This window comes from Ornithorhynchus anatinus, chromosome 4 (assembly GCF_004115215.2).
Source record: "Ornithorhynchus anatinus isolate Pmale09 chromosome 4, mOrnAna1.pri.v4, whole genome shotgun sequence".
Taxonomy (NCBI): Eukaryota; Metazoa; Chordata; class Mammalia; order Monotremata; family Ornithorhynchidae; genus Ornithorhynchus; species Ornithorhynchus anatinus.
In genome coordinates, this window is record NC_041731.1 from 36,534,365 (window position 1) to 36,555,533 (window position 21,169).

Sequence of the window (21,169 nt, forward strand, 5' to 3'; positions counted from 1 at the left end):
GAAAAAAAATAAAGAAGAGCAGAGCAAATAGAGATAATAAATCTTCAACAAACACGGTACTAGAAATATCCACTTCAGATTTATGATTCTGTATTATCTAATATTTTTACTAAAAAACAAAAGAGCAGAGAGTCACTTGGGGAATAAACACCTGCTTTGAATCACAGGCAGGTGATTGCTTATTGTTGTGATTCTAAAACGCCAAAGAGATTCAATGATCTAAACTGTTTTAGAATCAGTAAGTTCAAAAAATAATTTAACCACACCTGTATGGGACTCTTACCTTGAGAAATTTAAGCAACGAAGGCAAGAGAGGTGCTTGAGATAGTTTATGCTTCCAAGATGGCTGAAGTCTAATCACATGCCCCAACAGTGAGAGCATGGGTAGGCGGGTAGCAGTTTTGCCCATATGTTCATTAACTTTGTCCAAAAGATGCTGAAAGAGGACATGAAGAAGATTAGTTTCACATCAGCCCACAATTAGCTTTACCCCTTTACCGAATGGGGATGAAAAACTGACTAGAATCCTCAGTAATGCCCGAGAGTTAAACTGGGCAGGTAATACAGACTGCTCTTCTCAAGACACGGCAAATCCTAAAATACACTGTCAATTCAATTTGTCCCTCAATTCTGTGGTCAATCCGGCATATTCCGATCTTACGTTCATTAAGTCTTGCCAGAAGAATAGTGAGAATAGATTTCTGTGGACATATCCTAGCCGTTGCACCACTTCCTTGTGAATCTGACCCCTGATGCACTCAATCAAAAAGTGCCAGCTGTGGATCGAAAAAAGCGGCTTTCTCAAAAACTGTAAAATGAACACTGGTATCAGATCCTGAATTTCCTTCTTCCAGAGGTTGGAGGGAATATTAGTCTTACAGATATGAATCATCTGGCCTGATTTTTCACACGCTTCAACATGTAGCAAAATCTAAACTCAGAATCTGTACGATAGCTCTGCAGTGTTAGCAAAAAAAACTGTTTTTTTTTTTAAAAAAGAAATGTTATGATGTAGCTAAAGGCTCCCCTACTCTTTTAGCTGCACTTACCTTATCATGAGGCTCTTGCAATGTGGTCAGGATGTGCAGTGCTTGTTGAGAATTGGTTTCTAGGTAGTAATCCACCAATGTGTTTACAAGCATAGGTCCACGGTCTAATAGAGAGGAAAAACAGTGCAGCCAAATTTAACAGGCTTTTTTCACCGTTTGACATTCCAAATTTAATAAAAATGCTATTTGGGAGATGCACAATCCAGTAAAACTGAGTCTAACATAAGTTTTAACAATGTAAATTTGAGTTTGTATCCATGCTAACAATTACAAGTGAAGGAATTCCCACTGCCTTGAATCTTTAGCACACTTGGGACTGAATATTCCTGAACATTTCTCTCCCCACCACCCCTCAACAAAGAGGAGCTGGGTGAGTTTTATGACCACCCCCACTTCCCTGAAAAATTCTGTCCTGGCAGAAGGACTCCCTTTTACATTGCATAATGAAGGCTCTGAAAAAGCAGGATATTTGTGGCCCACTAAGCCAGTTTCCCTGGGGTAACATTTACATTTAAGTACTCTCCTTCAAAAAGGACAGCATTAGAGTCTAAATAAGTCATAGCCTGATTTAGGCCAAAAAATACAAATTAAAAAAATTTTAAAAAATTCTCAACCAACTCTTTCGCAAAGCCCGTCAACGGGCAGGGACTGTATCTGTTGCCGATTTGTACATTCCAAGCGCTTAGTACAGTGCTCTGCACATAGTAAGCGCTCAATAAATACCATTGAATGAATGAATATTTACCAGAATTGAGGTTACCCTTAAAGACAGTTGTTATGTCATCTTGGACACTGAGAACTGGAGAATCCAGCATGCAGAGCAGATCGCCAATATTTGCTTGCTGTGTCATTGTAGATTCTTGTGTTCATGCTAGTTTCACTATGCACATTAAGACCCTCCCAGGTCCTTCATTGATGTCACTACCAAACTGAGGAAAGACGAGAAAACCGTTACCGGATAAGATGGAGTCATCATTTCAGGCGCCCAAATGTTAACAGTAATAAATGAGCACGAAGCAAACAAGAGAACAAGTGATCTACAATATGAAGACTGTCGCTCCTGATAATTTCAACACCACAATTCTACTCGCTGCAACAAGATGATTTCATCCATCATTCACTGACTAAAGACTAATAAGCAGCATGGCCTGGTGGATAAACTACGGGCCCGGGAGCCAGAGGACTTGGGTTTTAATTTCTGCTCTGCTACTTGCCCGCTTTTGGACCTTGGGCATGTCAATTTCTCTGTGTCTCCGTTTCTTCAACAGCAAAATGGGGATTCAATACCTTGGACCGAGAGTCCCATGTGGGATAGGGACTGCATCTGGCCTGATCGAGTTGTATCTACCCTAGAGCTTAGAAAAGTACATAACACATAGAAAGCACTTAAATATCATTTTTAAAAAGCTGCCTGTTGAGGTCTGTTTTACTGACAGAATTATTTGGTCATGGCAATCTAAAATCAGGATAAGAATCAAAAGAATCTGTTCCAATGCTAGTTCTGAGGTGAGAGAGCCTCCCACCAGGTACAATAAACGATGCTTAGTCCTGAAATTTCAAGACTGAGAATCAGCATATGGGAATTGATTCTAGTGCTACTGGCTTGTACAATACCATTCATGGGTCCACTGAAACATGGAGTTCAATGATTGAGTAGCCAAGCACAGGGGTATTGAGTGGGGGGGTAAAGAGTGAGAGAGAGAGGGGCTAGAGAAAAGATGCTAAAGGAGTGTGACCCTCACTTCCTCAAATATGGTTCTCACCGGGTTCTGGGGTAGGACACAAGTGACTCTTTGCCCACACCTAGAGCCACTCACCCGCTGCCTCGTCCCTCCCAATCGCATACCTCAGCGAGCCATACGTGGCCCACCACCATAAAATAACGCCATGGCTCCAGACTTTCAACCCAACTCCCGCTCGTGCTGTGTGGACCTGCGGCTAGCCCCTAAGCAGACCCCACCTTGGCTCTTCTGATCCTTGTCCAAATCCAAGGGTGAGGTAGGCTAGCGATGCTATTCTTCCTGCCCAAAAGACTTCCTGCCAAAGACAGGCATTAATTCCCCAGTACCAAGTCCATGGAACGAAGGTCCAGCATATTGTGATATTTGTGTGCAGTTTTTGCCCGGATGATCAAGCGCTTCGTACAGTGCTCTGCACACAGTAAGCGCTCAATAAATACTATTGAATGAATGAGCCAGCTGCAGGTAGAACCTTGACAAGAACCCAGTTCTCTCAATTCCCCCCGAAAACTGCCTTTCCACAGGACCCTCAGCAGATCAGAGTGACCCGGTTAAGTGGCAACCTTTATCCATCCCATCCATTTCTCTGTCCATTAGGTGGAAGATAGTATTTTAACCATTTCTAGAGGGATTGCTGAAGCATTAAATGTTAGATTAATAGGAGCACTTGATTGATGGCCATATCAGTTCACTCACACCTTCATAACTTTGCCACTTCAAAGACCGAATCAAAGGAAACATCACATCAAGCGCTTAGAACAGTGCTTAGACTGGAAGCCCGTCAAAGGGCAGGGACTGTCTCTGTTACCGATTTGTACATTCCAAGCGCTTAGTACAGTGCTCTGCACAGAGTAAGTGCTCAATAAATACTACTGAATGGATGCTTTGCACACAGTACACACTCAGATACGACTGAATGAATGAATCACACTAATATCTTACTGCTTTGACTGCCCAAATTAAATAGAAAGCTGTCACGACTGTCAGCTCCTTGGGGGCAGGGACCATGTCTTCCAACTCTATACTGCAACTTTCTCCAAGTGCTCAGTACAGTGCTCTGCACAAGGTGCTTAGTGAACACTACCGATTGGTTTAAGGAGCTAGTATTGGGTATATGCATTCAGTAGACACCAAGGACAGTTCTGTTTTCATGGTGTAAGACAAGAACATGAACCCACAACTTAGGCTCCCAGCCCCAAAGCACTTTTGTACATATCTGTAATTTTACTTATTTTGTATTCATGTCTCTCTCCCCAACTCTAGACCGCGTGAGCTCACTGCGGGCAGGGAATACCACTGTTTATTGTTGTGTTGTACTTTCCCAAGCGCTTAGTACAAATGCTCGGCACACAGTAGGCGTTCAATAAATATGACCGAATGCATGAAATATCAACCTACAACAGCACAACACATTGGGATTTGCCACTAACACCCTCAGTTCACCCATGAGCTATGTCAAAGAAGAATTAGAGGCATTTTAAAAAACAGTTATTCAGCATTGGCCTTTAAAAGCACTAGAAACTGTAAACAGGCAGCTGTGAATAAAGGTCTGTTCAGGCTACAAATCCAAAGCCTTTTGGCTCTTATAGCCTGATCTAGCCCAACAGTCTTGGTAAAGATTCTGTTTGGAAGACACCCAGTTTAAGGATGTATATTCAATAAGTTAATGGATGGCAGGGAATAACATCTGGTTCTTTTTGGCTTACGTGGATAGTTTAAATGAAGTCTTCAGTAACTTAGGGGTTCTTGGGACCAATTTCGTGTACTACTACAAGAATGTTCACAATGTTCTCAACAATGAAACTTCCCCCAAAATGACGAAAATGTGAAAAGGCAGCAGGATGTAATGACAAGGCACTAAGAATATCAATGATATTTGAGCAGTTACTATGTGCAAAGCAATGTATTAGGTAGAAGGCCAGAGCTTCAGTTCTGCTTCTAAGACTTTCTTACCCACACTGAGAACTGTCCCAAATTATTCTAGCCACCGGTAACGATTTTGCTGAGTACCTTTCTTGCAACGGCTGCTAGAGATCAAGAGAAATTGAATTTGGCAAATTCTTCAGTGATAAATTTCAGAGGTTACAAAATGACAAAACTACGTTTGCTCGGTCTTCTATGCTCTTCCTGAAGATTTTACATCTCGGTGATCATCACGGTCTCAGGCATCCTGTGCGATACACGCACAGCTCCAGTTCTGGCTCCGATTTCTCTGACACGTCAGCCACATAAGACAATTTGGATGGGGGGCTGGCACCAACACCTTCTTTGGAGAAGAGAAACATTTTCCTCCCACTGAAATGTCTGCCCCACAATCATCTTTTAGACTGTGAGCCCGTTGTTGGGCAGGGATTGTCTCTACTGCCAATTCCAAGCGCGTAGTAGAGTGCTCCGCACCTAGTAAGTGCTCAATAAATGCAATTGAATGAATACTAGTCTGCTTGACAGATACCAAGACCCAGTGGTGAGAACATGGGGCTGGGATTCAGGAGACCCAAATGCTCTTTGTGGGTTTGGATTGTGACTACCAATTCCACTGTACTTTCCCCCCACAAGCGCTTGGGACAGTGTTCAATAAATGCCATTAATTCAACTGATTTTAGTTCCAGTTCCACTTCTTGACTCCTGGGTGAAGTATCAACTTAAATGGACAGTGACAGAAGACAAGGAATGATAACCCAATAAAAAGCTATCGGCTGCAGCATATAAATCTCATGCATCAAAAAACCAGAATCTTGCTGGTATGGAGCACATAGCTGGCTAAAAATGAACTCACTCTCAGAGGTGTCAAATTAGTGCATCTCGTTTTTGACCTTGACAGAACACAAGCTTATAGTGTTGATGCTGTACCTGTTCTGTAGATAATTGGGCCTTCAGTTTCCAGTGTTGTCAACCTGGAGACTTTCATGATCACTAAAGGCAGAAGACAAAAAAAATCAATAAAGAGAAGAGGTAGAGTTTAGTGTGGTGCTCACCTTGTTATCAAGTTAAGGATTGTAAGCTCACCTCTAGACTGTAAACTCATCGTGGGCAGGGAATGTATGTTTGATGCATTGCACTCTCCCGAGCGCTTAGTACAACGCTCTGCACATTGTAAGCGCCCAATACGTCAATTATGGTACTTAATAATGTTAATAATAATGTTGGTATTTGTTAAGCACTTACTATGTGCCCAGCACTGTTCTAAGCCCTGGGGTAGACACAGGGGAATCAGGATGTCCCACGTGGGGCTCACAGTCTTAATCCCCATTTTACAGATGAGGCAACTGAGGCACAGAGAAGTTAAGTGACTTTCTCAGTTTATCCCTATCAAAATCCTGCTTCAAAATAAGAGGACCTATGTCATGCCATAGATATATGATGTGCACGTGCTACAGAATAGAGATGCTGAAGTGGATATTAGAATGCTATTTTCCCTACCCAGAGTACTTTGTTTAGCTTCCACTAAACTTAAATTGCCTTGCTGTAAATGAACTATTCTTTGGGATGGCTAAACTTGACCTTCCGCCAGAGTAAATTGGGTTTTAGGAAAAAATAAACCCTTCTCTAGGTTCTAAGACACCTAGAACAGCACTTTGCATATGAATAACTCAAATCACTGTGGGAGCAGCTTGGCTAAACAAGTCAGACTGTTAAAAAGTATAAAATGCAAAGATTGTCTTTGACCTGCAATGAGCCTCGAAAAAAAAAATTCTAAAAGTGACCTTCCAGAATTACATAGCAAGGCAAAAAACAAACAAAAAAAAATAATGTTACTGCTTCTCCCCACAAACTAGAGATTGCTGTTTCCAATCTGAAGAAATTCAATAAGGCAGCCAAGGTGACTTTCTTGATCTGTTTAACTTTACTGAAGATGTGTACTTTTAGAAAACATGCAGCCTGATTAAATTTAGGGGAGACCAGAATGGGAACAAGTTAGGCTGCTTATCAACCTACCCTTGAACACATCAATGAAAGTAGAAACAGGGTACACATCTATCTTGAAACTTGGATTAGGATTTTACAATTCCTTCTTAGAGCTGAAAGCCACCTCAAGTGATAGTAGCAGCATGGCTCAGTGGAAAGAGCACGGGCTTTGGAGTCAGAGGTCATGGGTTCGAATCCCGGCTCGGCCACTTGTCAGCTGTGTGACTTTGGGCAAGTCACTTAACTTCTCAGTGCCTCAGTTACCTCATCTGTAAAATGGGGATTAAGACTGTGAGCCCCACGTGGGACAACCTGATTCCCCTCTGTCTACCCCAGCGCTTAGAACAGTGCTCGGCACATAGTAAGCGCTTAACAAATACCAACATTATTATTATTATTATAGTATATTGCCAGATAGGTAAGTGATAAGCTACCTAGGACAGATATCTTAAAGACACCTAAAGATGAAGATGTTATAACCTCCCACCAGAGTACTTTATTATGCTATCACAAATTCCACCTTAAGCCCATCCAAAATCTCACTTGAGTTTTAAAGTCCATTTCCTTTTATTTGGTCCTCAGTGGACACTGAAGAGAGTTGGTCAGAACTGCTCTCACATCCGTAAGGATCTTTACCAAATAAATGCTTAACAATTCAGACTTTTCTGGGTATGATATCCCTTAAGGAGAGCTGGACCTCCGAATAATGTTGGTATTTTGGTAGTTTGTTAAGCGTTTACTATGTGCAGAGCACTGTTCTAAGCACTGGGGTAGACACAGGGGAATCTGGTTGTCCCACGTGGGGCTCACAGTCTTAATCCCCATTTTACAGATGAGGCAAGTGAGGCACAGAGAAGTTAAGTGACTTGCCCACAGTCACACAGCTGACGAGTGGACGAGCCGGGATTCGAACCCATGACCTCTGACTCCAAAGCCCTATCAATTTCCACAACAAAATCCTGCATAGGCAGGTTGGACACAGTCCATGCCTCACATGGGATTCATGGTCTTCACCTCCCTTTTATAGGTTAGGTAACTGAGGCCCAGAGACATTAAGTAACTTGCCCAAGGTCACACAGACAAGTGGCAGAACTGGGATTAGAACTAGGAAAAAAGGAAGTATACAGGCCAATTAAATTGTTGGTTACGTTCTGACTCCCAGGCCCGTGCTCTATCCACTAGGCCATGCTGCTTCTCTACTGCACCTGCTAGTAGGTGAGGTGGGTCAACAAGATGAATCCCAACGTAGCAGCAAATTTTCTATTTTGAGTATTAGGGGACACTATTATTACCCATAGGAGAGAGTGATTTTAAATCGGGGGCAAAAGCCGGAAGGGAACAGATTTCAAAGAGCAACCAGGTCAGAAAGCTTCCATTTTTTCTCTTTTTGGGGGTGGGGAGGGGGAGCAGGAGGGAAGGGGGAAGAAGAGACGAGAGAGGTGTTTTTTTAGTCTGCCAAAACTGTGAGTCTTGTCAGAGATCTGGAGTGATCAAGACTGGGAATCCCTCTCAAAAAGTTGGGGATCTGATGGCTCTCACCACTTTCACCGAGTTGGCAACTATGACTGTTCTGTTTTCGTCATCTGGTTAAATTCGTTTACACCCATTTCTGGACAGGTGCAGGGACCCTGTTAATCTGACTTGTCTAGTAAGCTCATGCTGTACATCTAGTCCTTAAGCTTAGAAATTTAAAGCCTCTCCTACCTCTAAAAGGCCAGGCACAATTTGGCACCTGGTCTAAAGGGGCTCCATTTTGAGTTGACAAGGAAAACTCAGTTGACCCCTCACCTTAAACATCTGTCATCCAAATAGCTTGCACCACCCCTCCCTGGATATACAGCCCCTCGTTTTATATGTGCATCTTTTACATTCAAACTGGGCGCCAGGAAATCAAACTTTTCTCATGGATGAGTGTGCCTGAAGTGTCACTGCAGAATCATTCCGTGGTTATGCTGAAGGGTCTGCACTGTCAGGGGATGCTTTATGCCCCAATCTTAGGATCTTTCAAAGCTTTTGCTTGAAAAGAAACCTCACCAGTTCAAGCCATCTATAGGGTTGATTAGTCTTGAGGAAAGCTGTTCTCATAACTGCTGGAACTGTCTCAACAGATGGATAATCCAAAGTCTAATGGACTTGTCACCAGAGCACTTTAAAACAGTGCTTCAGTAAACAATGCCAAACAAAAACATGTTAAGGGTTCAAACCTACAACGTTCCAAGAAGTCAGGAAAACTTCTAGACTGTGAGCCCATTGTGGGTAGGGATTGCCTCTATTTGTTGCTGAATTGTACTTTCCAAGTGCTTAGTACAGTGCTCTGCACACAGTAAGCGCTCAATATGATTGAATTGAAAGAATGGTTGGTGGCTAATTCAACAGTGGATATGGTATTTGAAATTTTGATAAAAAATATTCTGCAATAGTCTAAAATTAATACATTACAACGTTTTTCCCTTCAGGCTCTATGAATTGCTCATGACAAATGACAGTGGTAAAATGAATGGTTGCTGACTAAAACTGAAGACCACTTGAGTTCCTAACTTAGTGTTCCTTTCCCCTTCACAGGCTACAAATCACTTTGGGAATTTTTAAATAGTAACAATGTAATATCTGTTAAAGATTAAGTATAGAAGAGTAATTATTCTGTTCGCTTAAGTGCATAACCCAACAGGCCACACCCTCATTTTTTTTTTTTTAACATAGTCAAGTGATCACATTTAAAATTGCACAACTAAGTGGAAATAGATTTTTCCCTTTGGCATCTCCCGGACTACTGACGACCACAATCCCAATTCAGTGCAACATAAGAAACACCGTTATTGCACAGAAAGCTTTAAGAAATTGGGAAAGATACTAAATTCATATGCATCCTTTTTAACCTCACGCTGGAAAGTAGCTGAATTTCTGGAGTCTACGGGATTCAAAGGTAAATCATGAACTTTAGTAGCTGAGGCATCAATGTATCATATAACACTTAGATGGTTAGTGATCTTGGTCATATGAATTTAGATATTTGGGAGCTAATTATGGATTTTTACATGCATTCCAAGCAGAGTTGGATGAATTCCATTAACACGGGTGTCAGGAAACTGTTTTAAATACACACTGTATATATGATGGAGAAAAGGCTAGTTTTAGAAATCCTCCAGGACCCCAAATTTGGCTACACATTCTTCCAAGGGGGAGTGACGGGGAGAGGACTTATAGGAGAGTGAGGGACAGTTTCTACAGTGAGCTCAAACCAAGAGATCAAATAATGACTTCCTACAGAGAAGCACAAATGCAAGAGGAATCACAATAACCAGGCAGACACCTGTGAGCTCAAGGTTTGTTGGGCTAGGGTAAAGACATTAGCTCTCTGATAGAGAAACTATACACAATGGTCAACCAAAAAGATTTCTAGGAAATGCCCACTTAGTGCCTACGAAGGAAATATTCCAACCAGCCTCTTATTAAAATTGCCCTGTTGGGGTGTGTGGTATCCAGGGCTATGTTGTAATCTTAGCTATATTCTACTCAATGGTATTTGAGGACTTTCTGTGCATGAAACACGGTACTAAGCATTTGGAAGAGTACACATTGTTAGACAATTCTTGTACTCAAGGAGCTGACAGAATTTTCAGACATGATGGATTTTATGACGACAACAGCAATGACAGTTAAGCACTGAGGTAGCCACAAGTTAATTTGAACACAGATCCTGTGCCCCATGGGACAGGAAAAACAGAATTATTACACTACCTCCTGATACAACCCCAGATATAAAGTAACTAATGTGATTGCATGACCAGAGGAAAATTATTTTTAAAGCATCTAGTTCCTCTGATTATTGGAGATGACCAAATGGATAAGAGACAAAATTCTAGACTGTAAGCCCAGTGTTGGGCAGGGGTTGTCTCTGTTGCTGAACTGTACTTTCCAAGTGCTTAGTACAGTGCTCTGCACACAGTAAGTGCTCAAAAAATACAAGTGAATGAATGACAAGTATAGTACTCTGCCCTGAAATCTGCTCTCAGTCTTATACATGAATCTTAAACAGTGTGCTGGCACCCCATAAAATTAACACAAAGAGGCTGGAGTTTAAGTGGTTAAGACAAAGTGAAAACTGTTCACGAAGATGATAGCTTTGGATATGGTTAAGCTGTTAGTTTGCAGACTTAACATGTATATTTAGGTTGTAGGGCAAAGTTTAAGTGAAAGCCTTCAGAGCATTCCATTAAAGGATTGAAGCCATAATTACATTACAGGTACTTTCCCCTAAGGGCATATGAACCACCTTGCAGCATAAGGATAATAGTATCAGAACTCTCTGAACATTGACTAATATATTACTAACAGATCTCTCCTGAATTTTGACAAAAACTGCCAACCTAGTTGGGCCTCTCCACACTACTGATCAATCAAGAGACTGGTATATTGTACCAAAGCCTCAATCGACTGTTCTGGCTTGGAGTTGGAAGCAGCACGGCGTAGTTGACAGAGCACAAGAGTGGGAATCATAAGATCATGGGTTCTAATCCCGGCTCCGCCACTTGTCTGCTGCGTGACCTCAGCCAAGTCACTTCTCGGTGCTTCAGTGACCTCATCTGTAAAATGGGGATTAAGACCGTGAGCTCCATGTAGGACAGGGGCTGTGTCCAGCCCAATTTGTTTGTATCCACCCCAGTACTTAGTACAATACCTGGCACACAGTCTAAGCGCTTAAATACCACAATTGTTGTTGTTAGCCCAAAAGTGGCTTAACTGTTGTTGTTTTTTTGGTTTTTTTTTTTTTTTAAGAGGACTGAAGCACCTCTCTAAACCTATATACTGGGTAAGTGGTGAATTAGACAGCCTCCTAAAGAATAAAAGCTGGTATCACTGCCCTCCTAGAAATGGGACACACGAGACACATTTTGTACTTTGAATAAGATGTTAACTTTTGGGGTGGAGAGAGAGGTATTTTACCTTTTCATTTCCTTTTAAGCTTACACTGGCTAGTTACAAAAAAAGGTTCTAGAACTCTCCAGAGCAGAATCAGAGAAACTTTCAGAGGTGCAGACCCAATTCATCGGCCTGAAATGTCTGATTGCAAATGTTTTCTTATACAATCTAAAAAGTCAGTTGATACATTTTTTTTTTAATATTCAGGGATTCTTTGAGTGTTTAAACTCTGAAGGACACTGTAATGTGCAGAGTAATAATAATGGTATTTGTTAAGCACTATGTGCCAGACACGGTACTAAGCAGGGGGTGGATATAAGCAGGTTGAATACAATTCTTGTCCCATGTGCAGTGTGGCTTAGTGGGAAGAGCCTGGGCCTGGGAGTCAGAGGTCATGGGTTCTAATCCCAGCTCTGCCGCTTGTCAGCTGTGTGACATTGGGCAAGTCACAACTTCTCTGTGCCTCAGTTACTTCATCTGTAAAATGGGGATGAAGACTGTGGTCCTACGTGGGACAACCTGATTACCTTGTATCTACCCTAGCGCTTAGAACAGTGTTTGGCACATAGTAAGCGCTTAAATACCAACATTATTATTATGTGGGGCTCACAGTCTCAATCCCTATTTTACATATGAGGTAAATGAGGCAAAGAGAAGGTGTGACTTGCCTTTATCCAACAGTCCACCACTCTCCCCACTCTCACACTCCTTTATTTAACAAAAAATATAACAAAAAACAAAAAATGCACCTCTCCTCCAAGAGGCCTTCCCTAAGCCCTCATTTCCCTTATCTGGCCATCCCTTGTCACCCCAGCACTTATGTATGTTCCCTTATACTCTATTTCCTCTACCTGTAATTGATTTTAATCTGTCTCCACCTGTACACTGGAGCTCCTCGAGGCAAGGATCCTGTCTAAACTCTACTGCATTGTCCTTTTCCCAAGCATTTCATACAGTGATATGCACACAATAGGCACTCAAACAGCAGTGACTGATTAGAGGTATTTAATTTATGTTCTAGGACCTCTACCATAACCAAAACGCTCCCTGGGGAATCTCACTTGTAGTGTGATCTAGTGGACAGAGCACAGGCCTGGGAGTCCGAAGGACCTGGGTTCTAATCCTTGACTGGTGGGTGCCCTTGGGCAACTTCACTTCTCTGTGGCTCAGTTACCCCTCTAGACTGTAAACTTGCTGCGGCCAGAGAATGTCTGTTTGCTGTTATATTGTACTCTCTCAAGCACTTAGTACAGCGCTCCGCACACAGTAAGCGCTCAAATACGAATGACTGACATCTGTAAAATAGGGATTACGACTGTAAGCCCCGTGTGGGGCAGAGACTGTGTCCAACCCAATCTGCTTGTATTCATCCCGGGCTTAGTACGGAGCCTGACACAGTAAATGTTTAAATACCGAAATTATTAGGGATTGGTTGAATTGCCACCACAGACGTCACCAGAGACAGTTACCACCCCCCCGATCTGGGTATCTAAAAGAGAAGCAGTGTGGTCCTGTGGAAAGAACACGGGACTGAGAGTCAGAAGTCTAACCCAGCTCTGCCACTTGTCTACTGTAAGACCTCGGGCAAGCCGCTTCTCTTTGCCTCAGTTCCCTCCATGGCAAAATGGGGATTCGATACTCGTTCTCCCTCCTAAAACCGACAGCCCCATGTGGGACCCGATGATCTTGTATGTAGCCCAGCACTTAGTACAATGCTTGGCAGAGGGTGAGCACTTAAATAACACTACTATTATTACTTCCTTTCAGGTGGCTGAGTGCAACAGGGGTCACCTGGCCATCCCTTGGGAATAGTATGAACTTCTTTCAGGACCCAATGACCCACAGTCAATTAGTTTGCTTAGCACATAGGAAGCCCCTAATAAATACCATCTTGCAGTGCTCTTTCGAATTCTCCTTTGAATAAGTTCAACTGTCGTCAAGAGACCCGCGCCGCCTGGGCTCCGCAACCTCACTAGGCTTCGAGGTCTCTCTCAGCAACCCCCCACTTGACTTGGTGGCTTTCTAGTATCAGCACAGCCGGGTATGAGGCCAATGAGAACCATTCATTTTCTGGACAAGTTGATTCTGAAAATGTTACGCATTCCTCAGTGGATTCCAACTTCCATCGTGACCCTCCTACTGCCTCTATTGATCTGCCCCGATCCGAGGGTGCGATGAGGGTCGGCATCCGGTGCCTTCAACTGGCGTTTGGTTACTTCTGCAGCGGCAGGTCTGCTTACCAAAAAGTAGCCCACAAAGTATTTCCATTCTCCCCTCCCCGGACTACCGAATGAAACCACCGGGAACCTCTGCCCTCTTTTCCCAGGCTCCCTCTCCCTTCTGCGTCATCCAAGTCCTCAGATCTATGACCTTTGGGCATTTGATATTGGCCCCACTGCACTTACATACATATCTATAAGCTATGAATTATTCACATTAATGAACGTCTCCCCTTCTAGACTGTGGGGTCGTCGTGGACTTGTAATTCTTCCAAGCACTTAGTACAGTGCTCTACACAAAGAAGTGCTCAATAAATCATTGAGTGACTGATTAGTGCTCCATTCCCAGTGTCTAGGGCCTCCACTCTGAGGGGGTAAGTAACTTAAGCAGAGGTGGTACCTACAAATTTTAAAAAAGCCCTTATGGACCTCCCTTTATCACTGGATTTTTTGAACTCTACCTTTATGCTCTTTTCTATCTATAATTCATCCTCCTTACTGTGTCACCAAAACCTACTCCATCTTATCTTTAGATTGTGAGTTCTGGGACCATGACCAACACCTATTTTTCTCCAGCACTTAATACAATACTCTGCATATTGTAAGTGCTTAATAAATACTATCATTACTGAGCCCCATGAAGGAAAGTGTCTGTCTAATTGCTACCTGCCTACTCTCTCCCTGCAACACAGTACGTGCTTAATATTATTACTACTTCTACATTTCATGCCATCAGGTCTTACGTCTTAACCACTGAAAATTAGACAGCAGGTTGCGACTTTCTCCCCGGAGGGCTCTAATCACTCGCTTTCCCAGACGGAACAGCACAAGAGGAATGGGCAGAAGTTCCATCACCTCACTCGTTTTATTTTAATCAGCTGGAGACCTCTTCTTCTCCATTTTAAGTCAGCTGCTCTGTCCCTCAAGGAGGTTGCTGGCAGCCAGGGTCAGGTATGCAAGAGGGAAAAGCACCAGCTATGGTCTATCCGGATTTCAGTAAAGTTTTGTTTCCATTTTAGATGTTCATTCTTATAGACATCTTGCTGGGGAGGGGAGAAGGGGTAAAGGAGAGTGGGAGGGAAATGGTAACGAGGGGGCGGTTGAAGAGAGGAATGGAACAGCCAGTGACACAAAATGCCTGCTGGGGCCATCGGTGATGAAAATTTCAGACCAAAGAGTCACCTAGGTTGTCTAGCATGGCAGAAAGGCTCAGAAATCCTCTCTACATTCTAAGCTCCTTGTGGGCAAGGAATTAGTCTGCCGACTCTGTTTAACTGCACTCCCAGACACAGTTCAGTGGTCCGCAAACAGTAAGTGCTTAATAAATACCACGAGTGGAGATTAGCTAACTAATGCAGATGGCAAAGACCACGCTACCAAGGCAAGTCCTCTACTGGTCTTTGCTGCCATGGCATCGGCGCTCCGCTGCAATCGCTTTGGCTCAACAAATTCTTACGAGCACTTAACATGCTCCACCGTGTCAGGCTACTTGCTCTTTGCAACTATTGCTCGGGAACGGAATAACCCACTCCTTCACACCGGTTCTTGGTGGGAGACTCCATCTTACTGACAAATGAAGAGATAATGGTCTTTCTGATTTCATTACTGTGAGAGGAAGGGAAAATAAGGAGCTTACTTATATTTATTTTAATGTGTCTCCCCCTCTAGACTGTAAGCTTGAGGGCAAGGAATGTGTCTGTCTTAATGTACGCTTCCAAGTGCTTAGCACAGTGCTCTATGTACAGTAAGAGCTCAATAAATACTTACTGAAAGGGGCAGGAGCTACAGGCCACAAGGTGGGACTGTAAAAGGTTTCCTTCAATATCCTTACCAATAACTGGGGAATAGGAATTGAAAAATCTACTTAATACTTGCCACCTAGATATGGTTGTTGTTGAGAAGCAGCACGGCGTAGGGGGTAGACTCCGGGCCTGGGAGTCGGAAGGACCTGAGTTCTAAACCCAGCTCTTCTACTTATCTGCTCTGTCATCCTGGGCAAGTCACTTAACTTCTCCGTGCCTCAGTCCCCTCATCTGTAAAGTGGGGATTAAGACCGTGAGCCCCATTTAGGATAGGGACCATGTGGGTGGCTCAGAGTAAGCGCTTAACAAATACCACCCTTTTGGACAACCCAAATATGTTTCAAAAGGATCTTGAAAAGTTGGAAGAGTGGCATTACAATGAAGAGGATAGAGCTCAATGGGGACAAGGGCAAGATAATACCTTCAAGTTCAAACACATGTCAGGTTGGGGGAAAAACTGCTAAGCAAAGAATAGAAGAAGAAAGTTCATGGAGTCAGCTGTGAGTCAAAGTGGTGTCATTACTAACAAAGCCAACACAGTATTGAGGTGTATCAACGGGACTATCGCATGCAAGAGTCTGGTAGAAATCATTCCATCCTACTCTTTATGTTGTAAAGTTTTGTTCAATTTAAAAACAAGCAAGGGAGGGAATGGAGAAGAACAAAAAACTAAAAGATGGGAAAATATGTTTTAAGCAAAGGGTAAAGAAGTTGGATTGGGGAGGAGAAGGCGGAAGGGTGATTGAGGCAGACTACAAGCATAATGTAATGCTTTTATATGGATGCCTAAGGTTTTCCGGGCTAGGGAGAACTGAACAAGAGAAAATGTGTTTTCCACACCGGACGAGAGTTCTTAGAAGGATTCGAGAATGAACTTCAACTGCCAATCTGTTCCGATGTTTTGTCATCTTATCATGAGATTTTGTGGAGCCTCCATCTATGGACATCCTTTTTATTAAAAAAAAAAAAGATTAGGCATAGATGGCCACTTTTCTCCTGTTTGGATTATATTTTAGATGTTTCACCTCAATGAGTACTTTATTTGAAAATGAACTGGGTACAATTGAAGCCTCTGATGTTCATGCTGTATTTGGATGATGACTATACGTGCATGGAGTAATGGCTACCCCTGTTTCCCTGCACTCACACCAGTATCATTCCCGGATCCTGGAGCACTCTTGAACCAAGAGGCAGCAGGTCTCACCTCAACAAGCTAAGAAATGTGAGGGGAAAAAGAGACTCAGACAATCTGCATTTGAACAAGGAAAGCTATGAGCAGGCATTCATACCTCTCCTATGCTTTACCAGCACAAATTTCTTTAAAGGAGTCCACCTGCTATTATTTTCCCCACCCTTTAATGAGCTGGTGACCTGGGACAGACCTGAGACAACAGCAAACAGCTGGTGAAGCCTCACAGGTGCTGAAAGACGGCTACCATCAGATCTTCATCAATACCCAAAGGGCACACCGGCCTACAGTCATATTACCTCACATATAGAACAAGTTTGTACAGGGAAAATTTCTGAAAGCCTCAAATAAGCTCAACAGGACGCTTTAAAAACTGCACGAATGCACTACTCAAAAATGAAGCCCATCATCCTCTCTACAATTCAGATGAGTCTTAACCCCTTCATACATTCCTCTACCTCCCACCCCCTGCAATACCAGGAGCCAAGGTAGTTGTAAGAAAACAACGGTTAGCCCATCTCACCACCATGACCCCATCCTTGGAAGACACAGGGAAGGAGCAAACATCAATCTGCAATGCAACAATCATTTATTGAGCATGTTAATGTCTGTCTCCCCCCTCTAGACTGTAAGCTCGTTGTGGGCAGGGAGTGCGTGTTATCTCCCAGGCCTTTAGTGCGGGTCTCTGCACACAGTAAGTACTCAAATGCAATTGACGGAGCACTTATTGTGTGCAGAGCACTGTACTAAGCACTTGGGAGAGTACAATACCACCAAGTGAAGCAGCGTGGCTCAGTGGAAAGAGCCCGGGCTTGGAAGTCAGAGGCCATGGGTTCAAATCCCAGCTCTGCCACTTGTCAGCTATGTGACTGTGGGCAAGCCACTTCACTTCTCTGTGCCTCGGTTCCCTCATCTGTCAAATGGGGATGAAGACTGTGAGCCCCACGTGGGACAACCTGATCACCTTGTAACCCCCAGCGCTTAGAAGAGTGCTCTGCACATACTGGGAATGATGGTGTGAGCGCTTAATAAATACCAACATTATTATTAAGTAGCTACACATTCCCTGCCCACAAGCAACAACAAGTGGGACATGGGGTAATGGATGGAGCATTGTTGGGCAGGAATCATCTCTGCTGCTGAATTGTCCATTCCAAGTGCTTAGAACAGTGCTCTGCACATAGTAAGTGCTTAACAAATACCAACATTATTATTAAGTAGCTACACATTCCCTGCCCACAAGCAACAACAAGTAGGACAAGGTGTAATGGATAGGGTGTTGCTGGGCAGGAATCCTCTCTGCTGTCAAATTGTCCACTCCAAGCGCTTAGGACAGTGCTCTGCACCCAGTAAGGGCTCCATAAATACCCCTGAATGAATGCAGGTAGAGAAGCAAGAAGATTAGAGCCAGCCCAGGTCTAGGAGCCAAAAGAGCTGGGTTCTAACCTCAGTTCCCCCACTTCAATCGTATTTATTCAGCGCTGCCTGGGTGCAAGAGCACTGTACTAAGCGCCTGGGCAAACAAAGAGGGAAGATCCCTGCCCACAACGAGCTCCCCTCTGTTGTGTGACCTTGGGCAAATAACTTCTCTGGGCCTCAGTTTCCTCCCCTCTAAAACGGGACTCAAACCCCCTTCCTTCCTCCTTAGGCTCTGCACCCACCTGCCTGCCCTGGCCCTGCCTCAGCGCTTGGCACCTGGTGAGCCCTTAACAAGTCCTGTGAGGGCTGTTCTTGGGTTCCCACAGTCACACTGCTCCCTGTGCAAATGCAAGAGCGGGTCTGCTTCTTCCCTCGGGGAAGCTGGCTCTTCCAGGAGCAGAGAGTAGGCAGGGGGGAGAGCAAGCTGAGCCTCCAGTCCTGAACCCCCAACTGCAGTCTCCCCCAGCTTTCCCTGGAAAGGCCTCAGGAAGGGGTCCTACCCCCTCCCCATAAACCTACTAAAAAAAGAGGGTGTCAACCCCCCCATTCTCACCCACCTCCTCCTCCTCCCCCTCAGCTGTTTACCTCTCACAGCTCTTCCAGCCTACAGGGCGCCGCCATCTTGGCCGTCCAGCCTCCTCCTCCTCCTCCCCCTCTCCGCCGGCGCTGGCCTTTGATGGAGAGGCAGCTTCCGCCACGGAAAGTAGTCCCCCGCATCTGCCCCTTTCCCCGCCCCCCTACCCTCGCCGCGGCCCGAATTCCCGAATGGATGAAGGGCAAGAGCTCGGGACCGACCCTCCAGAGGCGGGGGTGGGGGTGAAAGAAGATGGGGGGGGCTCGTAGGAGGGAGGGGAAGGATGGTGCCGCGGAGGGATTCGGGAACGGGCCGCAGCACCGTCTTGTGACTGTGAAGGAGGCTGCAAGAAGCGCCGGCCAAGGGAGGGGGGTCACGTGACCGGCTGGGAGGGAGCAGAGGAGGGATAAACAAGGCCTTGCCTGGCAAGATGGCAAAATGGGAGTGGGATGGTGCCTCCTTTTCCATTTTCCCCTCTTCCCAGCTGCTCCCCCGCTTCCTTTCTCCTACAGCTTTCGCCCTGCAGGTTGCCCCTTGCTCTGTGTAATCATCATAATCAATGAGCACTGTTCTAAGCGCTGGGGTAGATGCAGGGTCATCAGATGGTTCCCACCTGGGGCTCGCATTTTTTAATCCCCATTTTTAATAATAACAATAATAATGTTGGTATTTGTTAAGCGCTTACTATGTGCAGAGCATTCTTCTAAGCGCTGGGGTAGATACAGGGTCATCAGGTTGTCTCACATGTGGCCCAGTGGAAAGAGCCTGGGCTTGGGAGGCAGGGGTCATGGGTTCGACTCCCGGCTATGCCACTTGTCAACTGTGTGACTGTGGGCAAGTCACTTAACTTCTCTGTGCCTCAGTTACCTCATCTGTAAAATGGGGATGAAGACTGTGAGCTTCACGTGGGACAACCCGATTACCCTGTATCTACCCCAGCGCTTAGAACAGTGCTCTGCACATAGTAAGCGCTTAACCAATACCAACATTATTATTGTTATTATCCCCATTTTACAGAGGAGGGAACAGGCACAGAGAAGTTCAGTGTCTTGCCCATGGTCACCCAGCAGACAAGTGGCAGAGCAGAGATTAGAACTCATGACCTCTGACTCCCCAGCCCATGGCACTTAAGTTCTCACTATGTGCTGTACCAAGCCCTGCGGTGGTGTCAAGCAGATGAGCCTTGATCATATTAATGTTGGTATTTGTTAAGCACTTAATGATAATAATGTTGGTATTTGTAAGCGCTCACTATGTGCAGAGCACTGTTCTAAGCGCTGGGGGAGATACGGCATCATCAGGTTGTTGTCCCACGTGAGGCTCACAGTTAATCCCCATTTTAATATTAATAATAATGTTGGTATTTGTTAAGCGCTTACTTTGTGCAGAGCACTGTTTTAAGTGACAGATGAGGGAATTGAGGCACAGAGAAGTTAAGTGACTGGCCCACCGTCACACAGCTGACAAGTGGCAGACCTGGGTGCAGAGCAATGTTCTAAGCACTGGGGTAGATACAGAGTAATCAGGTTGTCCCATGGGAGGCTCACAGTCTTAATCCCCATTTTACAGATGAGAGAACTGAGGCACAGAGAAGTGAAGTGACTTGCTCACAGTCACACAGCTGACAAGTGGCAGAGCTGGGATTCAAACCCGTGACCTCTGACTCCCAAGCCCGGCCTCATTCCACTGAGCCATGCTGCTTCTCTGTGATAAGGCTGATTCATTCGTTCAGTCGTATTTATTGAACGGTTACTGTGTGCAGGGCACTGTACTAAGTGCAAAACACATAATAATAATAATGTTGGTATTTGTTAAGAAAAGCAGCGTGGCTTACTGCATGGGCTTAGGAGGCAGAGGAGTCAAATACCAACCTTATTATTATTAAGTGCTTACTAGGTGCTGAGCACCGTTCTAAGTACTGGGGTAGAAACAGGGTAATCACCCACCTGGGGCTCACATTTTTTAATCCCCATTTTTACAGATGAGGGAACTGAGGCACAGAGAAGTAAAGTGACTTGCCCATGGTCACACAGCAGACAAGTGGCGGAGCCGAGATTAGAACCCATGACCTCTGACTCCCCAGCCCAGGCTCTTTCCACTAAACCACGCCCTCCAAGACGCCTTCCCAGACTAAGCCTCACTTTTCCTCATCTCCCGCTCCCTTCTGCGTCGCCCTGACTTGCTCCCTTTGCTCTCTTTCCCCCTCACCCAGCTCCACAATAAATATCTATAATTTTATTTATCTGTATTGATGTCTGTCTTCTCCTCTCTAGACTGTGAGCTCGTTGTGCGCAGGGATTCTCACTGTTTCTTGTTGTATTGTGCCTTCCCAAGCACCTAGTACAGTGCTCT

The 21,169-nt window shown here is 44.4% G+C and overlaps 1 protein-coding gene across 6 annotated transcripts in view; it reads right to left on the reverse strand.

The window, feature by feature from the left end:
• TSC1 (TSC complex subunit 1) overlaps positions 1-18,910 on the reverse strand; it is a 39,817-nt gene extending 20,907 nt beyond the window's left edge. For 4 of the 6 annotated variants that reach the window (XM_001511465.4, XM_007672775.3, XM_007672776.3 and 1 more), the window contains exons 1-5: positions 18,829-18,910; positions 5,639-5,701; positions 1,795-1,978; positions 1,050-1,153; positions 284-436 (exon numbers count right to left, since the gene is read on the reverse strand). In XM_001511465.4, coding sequence (XP_001511515.1) covers positions 284-436; positions 1,050-1,153; positions 1,795-1,900 — 363 coding nt within the window. In that variant the 5' untranslated portion in view covers positions 1,901-1,978; positions 5,639-5,701; positions 18,829-18,910. Of the gene's footprint in view, positions 1-283; positions 437-1,049; positions 1,154-1,794; positions 1,979-5,638; positions 5,702-17,347; positions 17,396-18,828 lie in introns of all 6 variants that reach the window. The other 2 variants (XM_039911778.1, XM_039911779.1) reach the window with 2 other exon arrangements.
• Positions 18,911-21,169: the final 2,259 nt, after the last annotated feature.